Source organism: Homalodisca vitripennis, chromosome 4 (assembly GCF_021130785.1).
Source record: "Homalodisca vitripennis isolate AUS2020 chromosome 4, UT_GWSS_2.1, whole genome shotgun sequence".
Taxonomy (NCBI): Eukaryota; Metazoa; Arthropoda; class Insecta; order Hemiptera; family Cicadellidae; genus Homalodisca; species Homalodisca vitripennis.
Window position 1 is genome coordinate 159,458,560 of NC_060210.1, and position 18,578 is coordinate 159,477,137.

At 34.6% G+C, this 18,578-nt stretch overlaps 1 protein-coding gene across 3 annotated transcripts in view; it reads left to right on the plus strand.

Moving 5' to 3' along the window:
• The window catches only part of LOC124360443 (arfaptin-2), a 43,731-nt gene that overhangs the window by 715 nt on the left and 24,438 nt on the right, over positions 1–18,578 (plus strand). For all 3 annotated transcript variants that reach the window (XM_046814082.1, XM_046814080.1, XM_046814081.1), the window contains exon 2: positions 15,081–15,280. In XM_046814082.1, the coding sequence (XP_046670038.1) occupies positions 15,097–15,280 (184 nt within the window). In that variant the 5' untranslated portion in view covers positions 15,081–15,096. The remainder of the gene's footprint in view (positions 1–15,080; positions 15,281–18,578) is intronic.

The window sequence follows — 18,578 nt, forward strand, 5'->3', positions numbered from 1 at the left end:
TAACAATAACAAAATAGTCTGTAGTTTAATAAGTGACCACTATAACATCCAATAATCAAACAAAATCTATTCATTGATTAGAACTATCTAAATTATTAATTGTGACTTTTATTTGCAATTATGAACAGAATATGATAAGCGGACCTGGATTTTTTATATCAATTAGAATAATCGTTGATATTTTATATTTGTAATCTACTGAATACTAGACTATCAATGTATATATAATCGTCAACTACAATCGTATGTTTGAAATTAAAGTAATTAATGTAATGTAAACAGTGATAATTTCATAAATAACAAATTAACATTAACAATGAAACAAACAATATTACAACACAAAATATGAAAAATTCATAAATAACAAAGAAATGATAATATTGGAACATTACAAACATATAAGAATCCTGGTTGAAAACATCCAATCCAGAAAACTGTACATGTTTTTCTTTGGTCTAAAAAGTTACTTTGGTTGATGGTAAAATGCACAAAACCACATTCACTTTACCCCAAATATACCTTCCATATGTCTGCCACTATGGTTATTTCAGGCTTTATGTGCTTTAACCCTCGCGGTGATAATAGTATCGGCCACGACGATTATATCGTCCGCCCGGGTGATATTGTCGCGAGCGCTACTATTATGTAATCACTTTTTGCAACACTAATTCCTTCAACAATTCTCGTTGAAATCTAATGTTTCATATAGTGCCGTAATCATGAAATTCTGAAGTTTCTTTTATATTCTCTATGGAATCTAATAGATTGTTTTGGCGGTCGATATATCGATGTTTTTCAACCAGTTGTTTTCTGTTGTTGTTACACCCATACAGTAATGGTGTCTGCTGTGTTATTGTTTTGAATTGTGCTGTATTTAGTGGCAATGGATAACAATTTAGGCTCAGATCAAATCAGAGATGTTTTAGATGATGAAATAAGTGATTTGGAAGATACTAGTGATATAGATGTGCCGAAACTTGATTCAGATGTATCATTAGAGGATTATTCTTCTGGCAGCGGTGAGGAATACGTTCCAAACTTTGAAGACTTTGAATCTTCTGAAGTAGATATTTCTCATCATACTGTAAATAATAGTGATAGTGATGAAGATGATACACCTAATCCAAATAGGCCTATTCAAGAATTTTCCAATCCAATGTGGTTAAGAACTTACACCAGAAGATGCCATTGATATTGAATCAGAGTTCAGGGTTAGAAATCCTGGTACCAGAAACCTTCCGGTACTTTGGGATTATACCGACCACACCAGTATGAAGAACACAAAAATATAAATTTATAGAAACAAACACGATAGAACGAAAAAACAACTCTTTAATTATAAACTTACAAGCATTTTCAGGTATTGTGATCGGTATTGTTGTCGCTGTTATCTTATCTTTCTCGAGAATCCCGATTACGGCAGGCCGCACGGCATCACATGATTTGCACGGTACATAATTGCCTTTCCATTACAATTCAATTTATATTTCTGATCAGCCCCTCTAGAATTTGATATTTTACTGATAGGTACTATCTCGAGGGATGTTTCTCTTTCCCTGATGGCCGGAGGCACTCGCATTTTGGGTGGCGGAATGTGATCAAGAATAAAAACAAGTTTTGAGTGTTTTTTCAATAAAGAGTTTAGTTTTAGTTTGGTAATGTTTGTGTTTGTTGAATTTTTGTGTTTGGAGAAATGTAGAGGTAAAACACGGAAGTACAACAAAGCGACGCACCAGCTGAACGGGCGGCGAGACTCTGCAATCACGTTATCTACTAGACCGCTTGACTTTGACCTCTGTCTGAGGATGGGGAGGGGTTTGCGATAAGACAATTCCTGTTTTATATTGACGAAATATTGTTCTACGCTAATCTAGTAATCAGTAGAAGCAAAATGTCAAATAACGATTCATGTCTGGGTGTGGTCGGTATAATCCCAAAGTACCAACCTTCCTCCTAGAAACTCAAAACCAATATCATACTTTTCACTGTTTTTCACTAGTGCAGTATTGAATAGTATTGTCAGGGAAACGAATAAATATACCAACAAGACTATCCAGACTAAAAGAACTTCAAATGAGATGAGAAATGCATCTAGGCTACTGAAATGGATTGACCTGACACTGAATGAACTAAGAAAATATTTTGGAATCCTTATAAACATGGGCCTATTTGGTAAAAAAAATTTAAAAACTTACTGGGATACAAGATTTGAACAAAATGTCCCTTTTTTTTAAAATAATAATGAGCTGCAATAGATTCCAACTAATTAATTCGATGCTTCACTTAACATCACAAGAGACCGTAAGGAGAGGACAGCCAGGTTATGATCCCTGGGTAAAAATAAGGTTTTTATTGGAAAGCCTCAATGAAAATATAAAAAAGTATTTTGTTCCCTTTCAGAACTTAAGTATAGATGAGTCTATTGTTGGGATGAAAAATAGATGCACATATATTCAGTATCTTCCCAATAAAAGACATTCCAGATATGGAATAAAATAGTTTGAACTATGTGATAGCCATTCAAATTACATCTATCACATTGAATTGTACAGTGGATCAGATTATTTGGAAGATAACTGTGGCCCTTTCACCCAAAAGGTTGTGATTCAACTTCTTGAAAAGTCTGAATTATTAGATAAAGGCTATCACATTTTCCTCGATAATTTTTATACCAAAATTCCACTTGTCGAAGTGTTGAGTCTTCGAAACACTTTTGTTACAGGGACAATTAACAAAAATTCTAAAGGTTTACCTAAATCTATCCTGTCAGCAAAGCTTGGAGAAAGAGAGAGTATTTATTTTAGAAAAAAGAAGTTACTTTTGGTTAAGTACCAGCAGAAAAAATCTCGGAAGCCAGTTTTAGTCCTAACATCAGCCTGCCATGCAGAAGATCAGATGGTCACAAGCAAAAAAGGATTGAGATGTATGAAGCCTTTAGAAAATACATGTTGTGGTCCAACAACCTCCAAAAGAAGCAGATATTGGTGTCCTCAGTGTAATTGTGGTATTCACAAGGAGTGTTTTTCATATTTAGATCACTACCCAAGGCCCCTAAAGTCTGGGAGGAAGAGGATGAGGCCCAACAGTGATTCCGAGTGAAGTTTGCTCAGAAAAAGAGGTGTACATAGTTTCATTATTGTATATATAGAGTTTTTTTTATGAATTGAGCCATACATGTGTAGTTTTTCTGAATGTACATAAAAAAGTGAACAAAATGGCTATTTCACATTTTTAATTTTTATTTGTACAATAAGGTATTGGTTGTGAGAATTTGAAAAACTTTTTTGCAAAAGCAAATTTGAACATTCAGCAGAGTACAATGGATCATCATATTAGCGTAAGTTCACTTATAGTATTATTTTCTGATTCCTTAGAATGTTCAGAATAAAATGATATGCAACACAATATATTACAATATAGTTTTTGTTGTTTGAAAATGTTTTATTAGGATGCGCACATTTAACCTTTCCAGCGTTATTGACGCGGATCCGCGGAGGGCCACTACAAGCTCAAAACGTTATTGCCGTGGATCCGCGTTTTTGCATTCTTTATTTTCTTACTGCTATGTTAGTTGAATATTTTGCTGCTAGGTGGTTCTAGTAGTCATGCGACATACAGACGGGTTGCCCTGCCTCGAATTCTATTACAATGGGAGTGACAGTGGCTTCTAATTGGCCAAACACTGTCTAGCGGGCGTGGCCCCGCGCGTTTCACAAAGTCATTGACGGGAGCTCCCGTCAAGGCATCTAGCCAGTTAGTGAGAAGCGTCCGGTACACGCACATGTATTTCGGTTATCGCTAATTTTCTGTTGTGTCCTATTCTTTTTAAAGTAAATTATTCATATTATATACAGCAGTGTCCAGTGTTTATTTACTGTTTTTACCATTATTCGTGTGAATGGCGAATCCACAAATTTTTCGATTTGGTAATTCTGAGCAATTACTTAGTCAACCCCAAACTTTTTCATATTTTACTACGGTCATAAGGATGTTATCAGAAAGCAAGAAATATAATTCAAGCCCCGCAAGGCCGTCCTACAGTTTGCCGAGCAATAAGAAGGTTCAAAGTCCACGCGTTATCAGTGGCTTGCGAGAGACGCGCGGAATGCCAGTTGTGACAGCCCGCCACCAAATAAACACTCTTTGTCTACTTATGTATTTTCTAATTTTATTAGTTTGTAATATAGTATATATTTATCTGTAAAACTGTGTTTCATTCCCCTATTTACTGAGTAAATTATAAAAAAAAAAAATTGTGACAACTACACTGCTATTCTACGATATTCTCAAAAGTTAAAAAATAGCCTAGGAAATCCAAAAAGGGCTAAACAAATTTTATTTATCGTTAAATAACTCTATTTTGACATACAGAAATGAAAATAAATTTAACTTTACACATTGGAAATTTAAAAAAATTGTAACTTTATCAAGGATCAGGCCCAATTTTTCATGACGCTTAAAGGGTTAATCAAAATATACCCATCACCATGGGTAAAAACGTGTATCACCCGGAGGGTTAATACAGGGAGAATAAGGGTTTTTGCATCCTGTTTGTTTTTAGAACACACTTGGTGTGTCTACCACCACTTTTTTGACCTCCTGGTATGGTTTTAATTAAACCTTTAATATCCATGTTCCTTCTACCAACCTCTCTTTGTTATGTTTTATTTTTTCTATTTTACACTGATCTATCTTCTCCACCACTCTAGGATTTCGAAGCTTTTCATTTCCATTCAATTGATCATCAATGCATATAAAACATCTTTCAAAATGAGTCCGTTAGATAGACTTCTTGATGGACGGTGTAAGTCCAAACTGTACTGAAGAATTAAAAATGTCATAGTTTGCCGGACATTACTCGAAAAAAATACATCAAAGCCATAATGATCCAAATTACGAACTTAGATCCTTCAATGAAATTGTTCTGCAGTGCATTATTACTGAAATTATTTCCACCATTACTTTTTACTAAATTCAACGAAGTTACTTATTAAAAAGTCAAATACTACATTTATTGTCTGAAAAAGTGTTTACAGTTGGTACATATGATGTAAGTTGATTGTTCAGTATCGATTGGTTATTTAAAGTAATGTAGTTTGTCAACAAGTTATTGGTATAAAAACCGGGTCCGCTTATTGTATTATACCCGCAGTTATTGCCAGTTAAATGACAAAATTCTTTTAAATTAATTGTAACAAGTTAAAATGTTATTTGTATGGCATTTTAGAAAAAGCCTTGTAATAAAATGGCAATGAATATATACAAAATGTTATATAGCAGGTAACAAAATATGTTATGTGTCAAAGTCAGTCTCAATATGTCAATAGACTATTATTATTGCATATTATGTATTAATACTAAGCATCCTGTATAAACAAAACACTTATATTTATCTTACCTGAACTTAGGACATGAAATATAGTGAAAAAATGTGGGTTTCTTCCAATGTCCAGTATTTACGTCAAAAGATAAAATAAGTATGATTTAGATGTGTATGGTTTTTTTAACAGATGACCTTCATTTGGAGGCCAAATAAATTCCATCCTGAAATGGTTGGTTAAAATAAAATTCGAGATATAGCGTTTCTTCTAATGTACATCATTTACCTTAATATTGTAAGGAAGAATTAGAATTCTTACCAGATGATCTCCTTTTAGAGGCTGAGTATATTCTATCCTGAAGCAATCAAATATTAATAGAGTGCAGAGATTGAGATATCTCAAATAATAATAGAGTTTTCTGCCAATGTTCATTATTTACATCAAAAATTATTAGCATGATTTAGAATTTTATGATTTTTACTGAACGACTATCGTTTGGAGATTAAATGTATTTCATCCTGATGTAAGAAAATAGAATAGAGTGCAGAGATACAGGTCAAATATCACCACAAGAATTCGAAGAACAATTTAGTGTTTTATGGCTTCTAATTGAGAGACCTCCATTTGTAGGCCAAGTATATTCCATCCTGAAGCAACTAAATAATATAGAATGCAGAGAAGAGGATTTCTGCCAATGTTTGTTACTTATACCTGTAATCTTTGGAGGCTAAGAGTATTCCATCATGAAGGACCTAATTAATACAGATAACATAGATAGGTATTTCTTCCATAGTTCATTACATGCTAAGGGCGTTTTAGAATGTTATAATGTGTTAGCGGATTGCCTCAGTTTGGAGGCCAAGTATAACTACACCTGTGGATATTTTATTTTCTATTGGTAAGTATATTCCATAGTGTTAAGATGTATGATCTTCCAGTAATCATTATGATATTCATTATAGCTAGGTATGACTTTCGTCCTAGGTGACCTATCAGTAGTTTTCTTATACACAACATTTTTTAATTTTGCTTTTTTTAAATTGGCTGTATCTTAGATGGTTGAGAAGTAGCACAAAAATACTAATTTTCATAACGTTTGAACAAACAACATAAGTACGAAACGTACGTATGATGTGGTATGTAAGTAGAACAATTTTAAATACAAAAATTGTTTTCAGTTGGTTAAAATTTACAATTAATGTTAGGTACATCATAAATACAAGAGTAAATCAAATATAAGCAGTAATTTTAATATTCTTCTTAGAATGTAGGTCCTACCTAGATAATGTTGTATGGAGTAGATGTTTGGTTTATGAGGTGTGGAACTGTTCTGGTTAGTGTTCAAGCTCAGCATTACTGTCAGTACAGCCATGACAGAGTAGGAAGTCCCTTTGTTGCACAGCAGATAAATTTTTAACCAATGAAAGCAGCTTTTAACTCATTCTCGGGCACTGTACTTTGTCTCAGAATTGTGTATTTACGTGGGTGAGAGAATTCAAGGGTAGATAAGAACTGATTGAAAACGAAAGTCATGAACAATGTCCAAGGGCATTGTCCTTATAGATGACAATATTCGTGCAATTTTAAAGATTATATTGAACTTATCACTGATTATATCACCGATTAACCATGGAAAAATTTCATCAGAAATACATATCAGCTTTGGAAGTGTTCAGTTTATAATAACTGATCAATTTGTTTGCAGAAAAATTAGTGCTTGACGGGTTCTGAGGTTGTTGAATGAAAAACCAATTAAAACAGTTCATGTCTCTTGAAGGCTTCTGGACCGCTTTCAGCAAGAAGGGGAGGTGTTTTTAAAGCGCATCATTACATGTGATGAGACATGGGTACATCACACTACATCCCCGAGTAAAAAATGGCAAGTAACGAGTGGAGGAGAAAGAATGAAGGTTGCCCTGTGAAAGCCAAAATTTGTCTCTCTGCTGGAAAAGTCCTTGCAACGATTTTTATGGACTCTAGTGGAATGTTATGGGTCTACAGGGTCTGTATAATAAGTAACCGGACTGACTTCAGGAAATTTTTTATTGGCAAAATATGTACAATTTTTCTTTAGAAATCTTCAAAGTAGTCCCCATTGGAGTCAATAACACGCTGATACCATATTTTCCAATCCCTGAATCCCTGGAAGTCGGCAACCTCGATGTTGTCTAGAGCCCTCGTCGTAGCACGTTGAACGTTTTCCAGAGTCCTGAACCGCGTCCCCTTAAGGTGTCTCGTGATCTTGGGGAACAGAAAGAAGTCCGGTGGTGCCATATCCGGGCTGTAAGGAGGCTGTGGCAACGTTGCCCTTGACTGTTTTGCCAACTGTTCGGTGACGAGCAGGCAGGTGTGCGACGGTGCATTGTCGTGATGGAGAATCCACAAATCGGCAATCTCCGGACGGACTCGGTGAACCCGGACGGTTAGTCGACGGAGCACCTCTCTGTAGTACTGGCCGTTTACAGTTTGACCGGGTGGCACAAACTCTTTGTGAACAATGCCTTTCACTTCAAGAAAGCAATGAGCATCGACTTCACTTTCGATTTGCTCATGCGCGCTTTTTTTCGGTCGTGGTGACGCCGGTGTGTGCCACTCCGAACTCTGCCGCTTCGTCTCAGGATCGTATTCAAAAACCCACGTCTCGTCTCCTGTAATAACGTGGTTGAAAAACTCTGGTTCGGTTTGCAGTCGATCAAGGATTTCCGAAGCGACAGCAACACGACGCTTCTTTTGCTCATCAGTCAGGTGTTTGGGTACCAGCTTCGCGCAGATCTTCCTCATGCCCAGATCGTTCTAAATAATGTTTTGAACGGTCATCTTATCAATTCCGACCTCATCTGCGATAGCCCGAATGCTCAGACGACGATCACTGTTCAACACATCACGCACTTTTTGCACACTTGATGGAGGACCGACACGCTGTTTGTCATGGACGTCATCGCGGCCCTCCCGGAAATTTTTGTGCCACTGAAACACCTGAGTTCTGGACAGAGCATCCACACCGTAAGCCTCTTGAATCATTTGAAGAGTTTCCGTGGCCGTTTTCTTGAGTTTGACACAAAATTTAATGCTAAAACGTTGCTCGATCGTACTCTCCATTTTCACTCCAACTGGGTAACTGAACATGCACTCCGCTCTCGCTCGATACTAACTCTCCAAGCGCTTGGAGGCAACTGCTGCAGCCCGGTTCCCTTTCACTAGACACCCCACCACCACTACAGCATCAGATACCGGTTAGCAGACGCTTTGACGGAGCGGGGCAGGCTCAGTCCGGTTACTTATTATACAGACCCTGTATTTTCTACATTGTCAACTTACAGTAGATGCTGCTTACTACTGCCAGTTGTTACAGTCGGCGAAAGCCATCTATCGAAACAAAAGTACTTATCAGAAATGTCATTCTCCTCCGTGACAACGACAGACATCACTCCACAGATTTAAGAAGGGATAAAACAGAAGAAATGGGCTGAAAACCCCTGAACACCCTCCTTATAGTCCTGACTTGTCCCACTGTGACTATATTCTGTTTGTGCCTATTAAGGAGTCACTGGGAGGAAAAACGATTTGAGAGCAATGAAGAAGTCGAGGAGCATGTGTAATTGGCTTACAATTCGGCCTTACACTTTCTATGACGTGGGAATACTGAAACTTCCAATTCAGTGGCAAAAGTGTGTAGATCACGCAAGAGACTGTATTGAAGAATGTTGAAACATTAATAAATATATAAGGTTATCAGATTCAGATTAAATAAAATTGCTGTTTATATTTTAATTACCCTCGTACTTAGACAATGATTATTTCTTCAAAATAAACACCAACATTGGTTATACATTTGAGCATAGAAAAGCTAAATGTCAGTTACAATGTAAAACACAGTTGAGGCTCACTTCTGACTGGTTTACCTTCTTCTAGTTGAAGTTACACCGGGTACTGGAAAAACTGATGTGTCACTTATAACTGGGCAACCCCGCGGATGTTAGGAGTGGCACATTACTAACCACTAATGTCGAGATATTGAGGTAAAAGGGTGTGTTGATAGATTAGGTTATTGCGGAGGATAACTGTTGGAATTGGTGGGACTCCCTTGGTTTTAAAGCTATTGTTAACCTGAACATGAGGAAGTACTGTACCCTGCCTGCTTTTATTGGAGAGGCTGGAACAGAGGTGACCTTTCCTTCTTCCAAGGTAACATGACTGAGATATAGGACCCTCTATCCCTCCTTATGGGATCTCCTTATGGGAACTTTATCCATCCTGAATATATTGTCACCCTGAAAAAAGAGCATAATCACATCTATTGTAAGGTAAATGTTAGAATGTACTGTTCAGTTTACAATAATAAGTTTACATTTTATTGTTTAGTGCAAACAAAAGTGAAAATGGTAGAAAATCAAATGGTATTATTAATTTAGTATTTAGTTATGATGAATACACAAATATAAATTATATATTTTGGTAAATATAATTAATACACAAGAAAACACTATTGAATTTATACAAGAATATAATTTGATGGCAAAGTGTAAAGTGTACAATAACGGTATAAAAATTTAAAAAGTGGAAAACTATATTTTGTTTTTCCATTGTATATAAACAAGGAATTCCTTATACCGTAAATACATGATTTGTGACATTTCTAAATTTGAGTTGAGATCTATGTTCGGTAGTAACCATGACAAATTATGAATTCCTTGAAAGAGGAACAAATATTGAACTAATTAATTAAGTACTTATTGACGGAGCTTTAGTGAATTCTATCTCACAACAGATAGCAAAAATGTCATTTATGTCTCTCTGTCAATCTGTGTACCTGTCAGCACAATATCTTGAAAATAAAATGACCTATAGATTTAAAATTTTGAAGCTTCATTTAAATATGAGGAACACCGACTTTGATGGTGGTGCATGTCACTCCATGGGTTTTGGCTGGGCATAAGAGAATATTTTTACAGTCTTGTGGGCAACCATATTTGAAATTTGTGGGAACTTTTATTATTTGAATACTGCTGAAACCTAAATTAATGAACAAATATATTAACGTATCATGTGGCAAGATGTCGCTAGACAGATCCATTGACTTTAAATTTTGTGTGATATTTCATATCTATAGAGTCAAGTTCTACTATAATGATCCATGTCCAACCATGGATTTTGGCTGAGTGTAATGTTTGTGAAAATTTCTAATCTGTATGCTTGTAGGTTTGTCTATCATTCCACATGACATCTCGAGAATGAAATGAGTTAAAAATTTGAAATTTTTTGTGTAACCTGAGTGGAGCCTTTTACATGACATGGTGTAGTGACTCCTACCCTGTTATAGTTGTGAGAAAAATAATTTTATTACTTTATGTGAATATTTCTTATTTACTATTTTATAATATGGAATTTTTTCAATATCGTTATCGACATTTTATTATTATTTTGACTTAGTATATATATGTATAGTATATGTAACGCGACCGATTTGGGGATCTTTATGGTATCCGCTGCCACCACCGGATGATTCCGGAAAAAGAAATGAATTTTGTACAACAACATTTGAACTTAAAAAACACTGTTTATTATTAATTAATTTATAAAAATTACACAATTTCGATTGGTTTAAAAGGGAAAGGGGGAAGCACTTCTGAATTAAATAAAATATTGAATTACATTATTGAAAGAATTTAGAAAATGTTATAATAGAGCTACAGAGAATCACATGTTAACGAGTCTGAGGCCTGATCTTGACTGCCTTCCAGCACACGCAGGTGCTGAGTCTGCATTGTCAGCAGTCTTATTTCTGTCCTACTTACTTACTTTCAACACTGCTGTACACTTTACAATAAATTATTATGTCTTCAGTTAAATATTAAGACGTTTTACCAATTGCATGAAATTGTTATGTAACCAAATAAAACATAATTTCTTGAATTATAGTTCATATTGGGTTTGGGTCATTACAGATAGAGGTTAGGAATTACGCTACATGACATACATGTCATATGACAAGCCTCGCTGAGGTTGCATGCAAAAATGTTAGTCTATAGTCTGTCTACAGAGATACAGACAACAAATCATACAGAACATAAATTTTTGCATCCCTTATCAGACAATAGAAAAAATTGTGCCAACCTTCTGAGTGATAAACTTAAATAAAGCACAGCCAAATCCAACGGGCCAAGATAGTTCTCATTCTTATCTATGTACAAATAAAGTTTCATGCAAATTTTAAAATCTACAGATTAAATACTTTTTTGAGTTATTTTACAACAAGATACATTCACATTTTGGTTCATTAAGTTGGGTTTCATACCACCAAATAATAAAAGTCTACTCATTATGTAACCGTATTTTAAGTGTTGGGGGTAGTTAGGTTCTATGTGTTACTATGTCTCATTTTAATATTGCATGTGGTTGTACTTATTTTTTTATTCTGCAATTCTCTCATCGCCATCATGGTTATCCATAAGACCAATGTAAAAATATTTGCGAACACTGCCAATGTACATGGTGACATGCATCATTATCAAACTCGGTGTTGGCTTTATAGAAATGAAGATTCATGCAAAATTTTCAAGTCTATAGATTAGTTTGTTCTTGAGATATCATGCAGATGTACATACATATGATTTAATATGAGTGAATGTATGTAGACACTCTTATACATGGTTTTATATACTTTAAATGCAAGCCATTTGTTTTAAAATATCTACCAAATACTTCACTGCTTAGTTAAAAAAAAAAGGGTATTTATTTACAATACCGTGACCATGGAAAATGGACTTTTTTTCCATGGGTTGGGCATTTATAGCTTATTATTATTATCACAGGTGCATATAAACTGGGGGGAAAGAATATTATTGTATTATATTGATACCTTTCGGGCATTATTGCGTTAAGGAGCAGGGGCATCACGTGATCTGGGATTCGACTTTTGCAAGCTCGAGTTAATTTTTTTTCTAAAAGAGCAAGCAGTGCGCAGTGGGCAGGCATCGTTGACAGGATTAACGTACTAGTCAGCATAATTTCAGTAACTTATCACTTACCTTAATGAACATCCAACACAAAGGTGTGCCATTACCACTACTGAACTAGGAGGTTAAGAATAGACACGGAGGAACAAAATAGTTCAAAATGGCGTCCCTTCTTTATTTGAGAGAGCGCGGAGTAATACCAAACTGTCAAATATGGAACAAAATAGTGTTGCCAGAGGTACTGTCAACCAAACAAATATGGAGTGTTGCCAGAGGTACTGTCAGAGAATTTCAAGATATCGTAACTCCTTTAATTTTTCGTTGCCGACGAATTTTTTTTCACTATTGTTTTCAGGAAAAATTGTAGTTTTCAGGAAAAAAAATTGAACATACCTTTCCATGGTCACAATATTGTAAATTGATACCAAAAAAAGTAAATAAAATATTATAATTTCGTACATTTTTGTGAAATTGCGTACTGACTTAACATTACTAAAAAAAGTCAAACGAAATAAACTTGGCTTAAGTAAACATGCAATTGATTGCAGCTTCATAAGGACAGATGGGACAGAACTGTTTATCCGATCAGCTCAATGTTCCATAACTGGACGGTTTTCCTAATTTGCTTGCTTCTTTTTAATCTTCTTGAACATGAAATATACTTTTTTTTGTTTGTTACCAGTAAATAAATAGTAAATGTTAACACGTTTAAAAACCTCACATTACTAATAGTATGAGGGTTACTCTGGGAGTTTTGGGATATATGAAGACATGAATGTTAAGTTCAGTTTCATTTCACCTTCTAATTAGTGCAGCATCTGAAGTCTAATACAGTGACAGACTTAAATTCTGGAATCTGGAATCAGTATCTGTCTGAGGAGATCCAAAACAGTCAGTGATGAAGAAGCTCGCAGATTCTCACATGCTCAGTTTTTTTGCTAATCTGTCAAATCTTCAGATACCTATGTAGGAAAAGTTTTTCTGACTTCCAAACAGTCATGCAATATTATTATTCTCATTGCAGTGGATCTAATCCCAAGGGAAGATTAAATCACAATATAGGTGCAGTGTCTATCCTCTTGAATCATAGTGCCCATCTGATCAACATTTTCATGAGTAACAGCAAAATGCAGCCTTTCTGAACGTTCATTGTCTTGAAGCAAATTATGGCCCCTTCGAAATTTCAAATTCCATAAAAAAAACAGTAGTACGTAATGGCTTTTCAGAAAAGAACTTCAGGAAATAATTTTGAGATGTTTGACTAGTTTTGATAAAAACCAATTTTAAAATCATAGCTTATAAATCTCTCGATAACTCCATCACTTCACAAAATCGATCTTTCTAAACAGACGACACAAATACACCTATAAACCCAAGTTCCTAACATCACAGATAGGTTTTTAGACAATCAAATAAGAATGATACATTTATTGCAGTAGGCACTTCTGTCAGTATCTCAACACTTTCAGAGTGACCCTTTTATAAAACCTATAATCAATATAGTGAATAAGCTCTGTTTCCCTATGCCAGTGAGCTTAGTAACTACACAGTTAGTTATTGAGTGAGTTTTGTACTGTTCTAAATAATGCCTTGCATGATTATTTGATAGTGCCTTTTTTAAAGGTAAGTTTATTTAATTTGACTTTTCAAGTAATGTTGAGTCAGTGTGTCAAAAATGTGTGACAATTGTAATATTTTATTTACTGTTTGTGTAGTGAAGTAGTGACATTTGATGAGGTGGTTCTAGGGGTCTCTTACATAAAGTAATTATCAGTGTTTGCTATTTTTAAATATACAGGGTGTTTGAAAAGTATGGGTACGGCTTAATATTTTTAAAACCATAGGTGATAACATCTATAAACTTTGCACAGTGTCATATGGCTATGTAAACTATTTTTCCTTGCTATTACCATGACATGCCAACCATGGGGGGACGGCCCACAGAGGAAAACATGGAAATCTTAAATTGAAGCATGGGTCGAGTGATACCTCATTTGAAAGAGCTCACTTAGTAGAGTTGAATGCCGCAAACCGCATCTCAAAAGGTTTATCCAATCAGAAATAGCGGCTTGTTTTAGGTACACATTGTGAAGTACATTATGCGCTGCCATTTCTGACTGGATCGTCGTATTCTGATGCGGTAGGCGGCGTTTCACTCTACTAAACAATGTGTTTTCACTGACTTTTTTTAATTAGCAAATTATGTCATAAATTTATAACACAATAAATAAAACACAATAAATACCAATGTTTTTTAGTTATTGTAGTTTGCTATTGTATTGAAAATAATTAATTTCGTGTGATAATACTTTTAACAGTACGTGTATTATAATGTGGTATGTTTTATGTTGAATAAACATTTAGCTCATTAGTAATTTAAAGAATAAGTAAGAAAATTATATGTAGAAAGTTCTGCAAAATAGTACTGGTATTTTAGTATATTCTTTGTGAAAAATTACTAGCATATTTGGTTGGTACTTTTGAATAAATGGTTAGCATCAAAAGGATATAAAACAATGCATAAGAGTGTCCCCTGACACCCCCCCCCCCCCCAACAGATAGTATATCTAACCACTGAACTGAATGTAGTCTGTTTAAAAGGGATCAAAGTTAGAGCAGCTATGAGGGGTTAAGTTGGTCATCCATGTATGTCATGTGCAAGTTGTTTTAGTTGAGTGATTTAAAAAGTACTTTCTTTATTTGTTTTTGTTTTTTTTTTTTTTTTGTGGCATTATTAAAAAAAGTCTAGAATGTTTTGATGAAATAAATATTATATTTCTAATTTGTAAATTATTTTGTTAAGTTATAGATAGAAGAGTATGGCACAAGCAGCAACTCAAGCAAGAAGTAGTCCTGTGATAGAGCGAAACCTTCATGAAATGTTACGGGATACACCTGCAATGAATGAAAGCAGCAAAGCTGTTCATTCAGGTACTACTCCACCAACACCACAACGTGGTTATAACCAACATCCAGCTTCATTGCCTCTGTCAAATTCTGCTTGTAAGTAAATGTTAAATCTATATTTCTTATAGCCTACGAATTATTTAATTGTAATGTAGATCTGATCAAATATAAAATTTTAACTCTCAAAACACCCATGAAGTATATATATATATATATATATATATATATATATATATATATATATATATATTCATGTTGATATCAAATATGTGTTGTTGATTTAATTTAACCAGTTCTTGATCAGAAAACAACTTGTATGGTTACAGAGTTGTAGAACTAGTAATACAATAGGAAAGACATACAGCTACAACACATATAGCAGGGACTCCACGGGGTTCAGTTTTTGGTTCATATTCTTTCTTCTATTAACTAATGATCTGTGTAGATGGATCATGAAAACAGTAATGCATGCTTATAATATTGCCATTATAATTTCAGAAAATATTAATAAGCAACTGATAATCAAACCAGAAACATGCAATTTAGTCAGATATGTTTGTATTCCTAACAACCTGGTCCTAAATATGAAAAAAATTATCCAAATAGTTTGTATCACCAAAGGAAAAAAATAGTTATGTAGAGTTATTCAAAGTTGTGCTCCCACTCATCACTATAACCTTTCCATACTTCCACCAGTCAGTAGTACTCAAACAATAGAATTGTAGTCACCTGAAATAGTCATTTATACAAAAAATCCTGAACATTCCACTCTTCAGGAAATTAAAGCATGCAGAACTTGAGCGACATACACTCTCCCTGGACTCCATCCTGTTCATCCCTACACTCTGACCAATTCTCTCACTAACCAAGGATACCCAGCAAGTATAACTCAAAGAATCTATACCGAAATGTATGAAACAGTTCTGAGGTCCATGCATGCAACACACGAAAAATTAGGTCTTTTAAGTCAACTGAATGTAAGAATCAAATGGACAGTTAGAGCTCACATGAACCAGAATATGGAGATACAAACAGGCCTTTCTTGCAAAAGATGCACCACATAATTCTCAAGAGAAACAACAGTTTGACTACCGTATAATAAATTTAAAGAGGAGAAAGTCAAAGATTCTTTCATAGATCTACTCTAGTCCAACTCTTGATATAAGCTACCTAAAAAAGTATTTCCCCTGTACAGTTTTAATTGCTACATGTAGGTAAAATGTGGACATTTTAAACTTTAGGTTGCTTTTGACATTTCTAGAATGCTCCCTTAAGTTCCACTTTTATTATTATTCTTTGGCCTGAATATACTTCATAAATACCTGCAACTCCAGGATTTTTTAACTATATGGGTAGAAAGATTGTGTTTGTATTAAGTGATAACCTTGGCTGAAAACCATTAAGAGTGACCAACACACTTCCACATATTCAGTGATATACAAAATTTATTTGGTTATAATACAATTCAAATGTAACTCAATGGTTTATGTAAAAAAGTGTAATTACAAAAACTTGCTTTTAAATGAGTTTTTTTCTGTTTTTCTGAGGGGGAAAAAAAAAAAGTGATTTTGTACACAATTCTAATATTTCTCAACAACCAGTAGGCATATGTGACCAAAAGACATATTTTTTAGACTCTGTCCAACCTGATAAATTAATTTTTTTGAAGGGTAAGAAAAGAAAGCTGTTCTACAGGTCAAGCCAAAGTGCAAAGTTGCTAAATTTCAGAAAAACAAAATAAATCGTCAATCAAATGTTTTTATCAGACACCCTATAGTCCGGTCAATTTAGACATTGACCCTTGCAAAAATTCCCAGAAAGCTGAAAATTTGCATAGATGTTAGGGACACCATTGTTATGAAATTGTGAAAAGTCCCCATCAATCCCATGTCTGCAAAATTTTTTATTCAAAGTCAAATTTCACAAAAATAGGTTTTTTGAATTTTTCAGCAAAACGGTTAGTTTTATGAAAAAAATATTTCAAACAAAAATTGTAGATCATGCAATTATCTACAAAAATGCCTCTTATGCTTTTTTTCATAACACTAACCATTTTTGAGAAAAAACAATTACAAAATTTTGCTTACGCTGTATTCTAATAATATGGACACGTTTCCACGCCACCTATGAGGTAGTGTACCTAGCGCGATTTTTTTAATGTGGTTTTCCCGGTAGGCCTATTCCACAGTCCATTCCAATAAAATGTAATGAATGTTTGGTTATTCTTCTTCTTTTCAGTCATTGCACTCTTGTTAGTGTGGTCGTTGTCAATCAGGTACAGCTCGAGTGACAAGTCTTGTTATACATGATTCTAAACATATTTTATTCATCACCATCGTCACTAATTATTTCCTCTTCTTCCCCTCCATCTTCTTCTCTCTCTCTCTATTTTTTCTTCTTCCACATCTTCTTGAATAGGCGTAAATTGTACTAACAGCGAAACATCAGTTGTTTTGTCGTTCATGTAAAAACCTTCTTCTGTTGGAGATTCAACATTTGGACACGATTGGCCTTGACAAGTGGTGCACGCTAGTGAACAAAATAATTCTACTTTTTTGCAGCCACATCTTAAGTTACACCCCTTTTTGCAGCAAAAAACAGAATTAAGGACGTTTTCTGGTGCAGGTGGAAGAAGCATGTGGGTTGGTTCCAATGCATTATTGACATGCTTCCAACCCAATTGTTCTGGGTCTAGTTGATTACCAAGCCACACCTGAACCTAGTAATATATACAATAAAACTGTTGGTGAGCGGAAGCTGCGGTTGGAGGAAGGCAAGCTAATTGCACACGTTTTTTATTACGTGTTTGTTTTGCAAAAGATAAGTAACGTAATTTGTCTGTCGAAGTAATTTTGTGGAGCTCCATATACAGACAGAAGAAAGCGAGTTTCTGGTGATGAGTTTATATCTTGGAAAGCTTGTGCACACGTAATAAAATTTTCTTTTTCAAACAATTAAAAAATTGTTGTTTTACCCCTTCGAAACATTGCTGATATTTTATCACAGCCAGTCATAGCATGTAAAAACTGAATATGTTTGAACGGATTGATTATCTTCCCGAATAATTGCTGCCGCAGTTGATTTGACCTTCAATTGCTCTTCTTTGCCTTTAGGTTTTTTTCACTCTAAGCTTGATTGATAATATCATGATAATTAACAAGAAAACATAAATTGTCCTAGTTTCTATTAATAATGACTCTATTCCTATAATTTAACTTCAACCGCAATTTAATTTTTCTGTTATCAACACTTACGTTTTTACAAATATTTTCTAATTTTTCTAACGTAAACTGGCAGTCATCACTACTTTCAATATGTGAAAATATTTCTCCCATGGTGAGATACAATGCTTCATCTTGAGGACGGCCGACTTAGCCTCCAGTGGTCGGCTTTA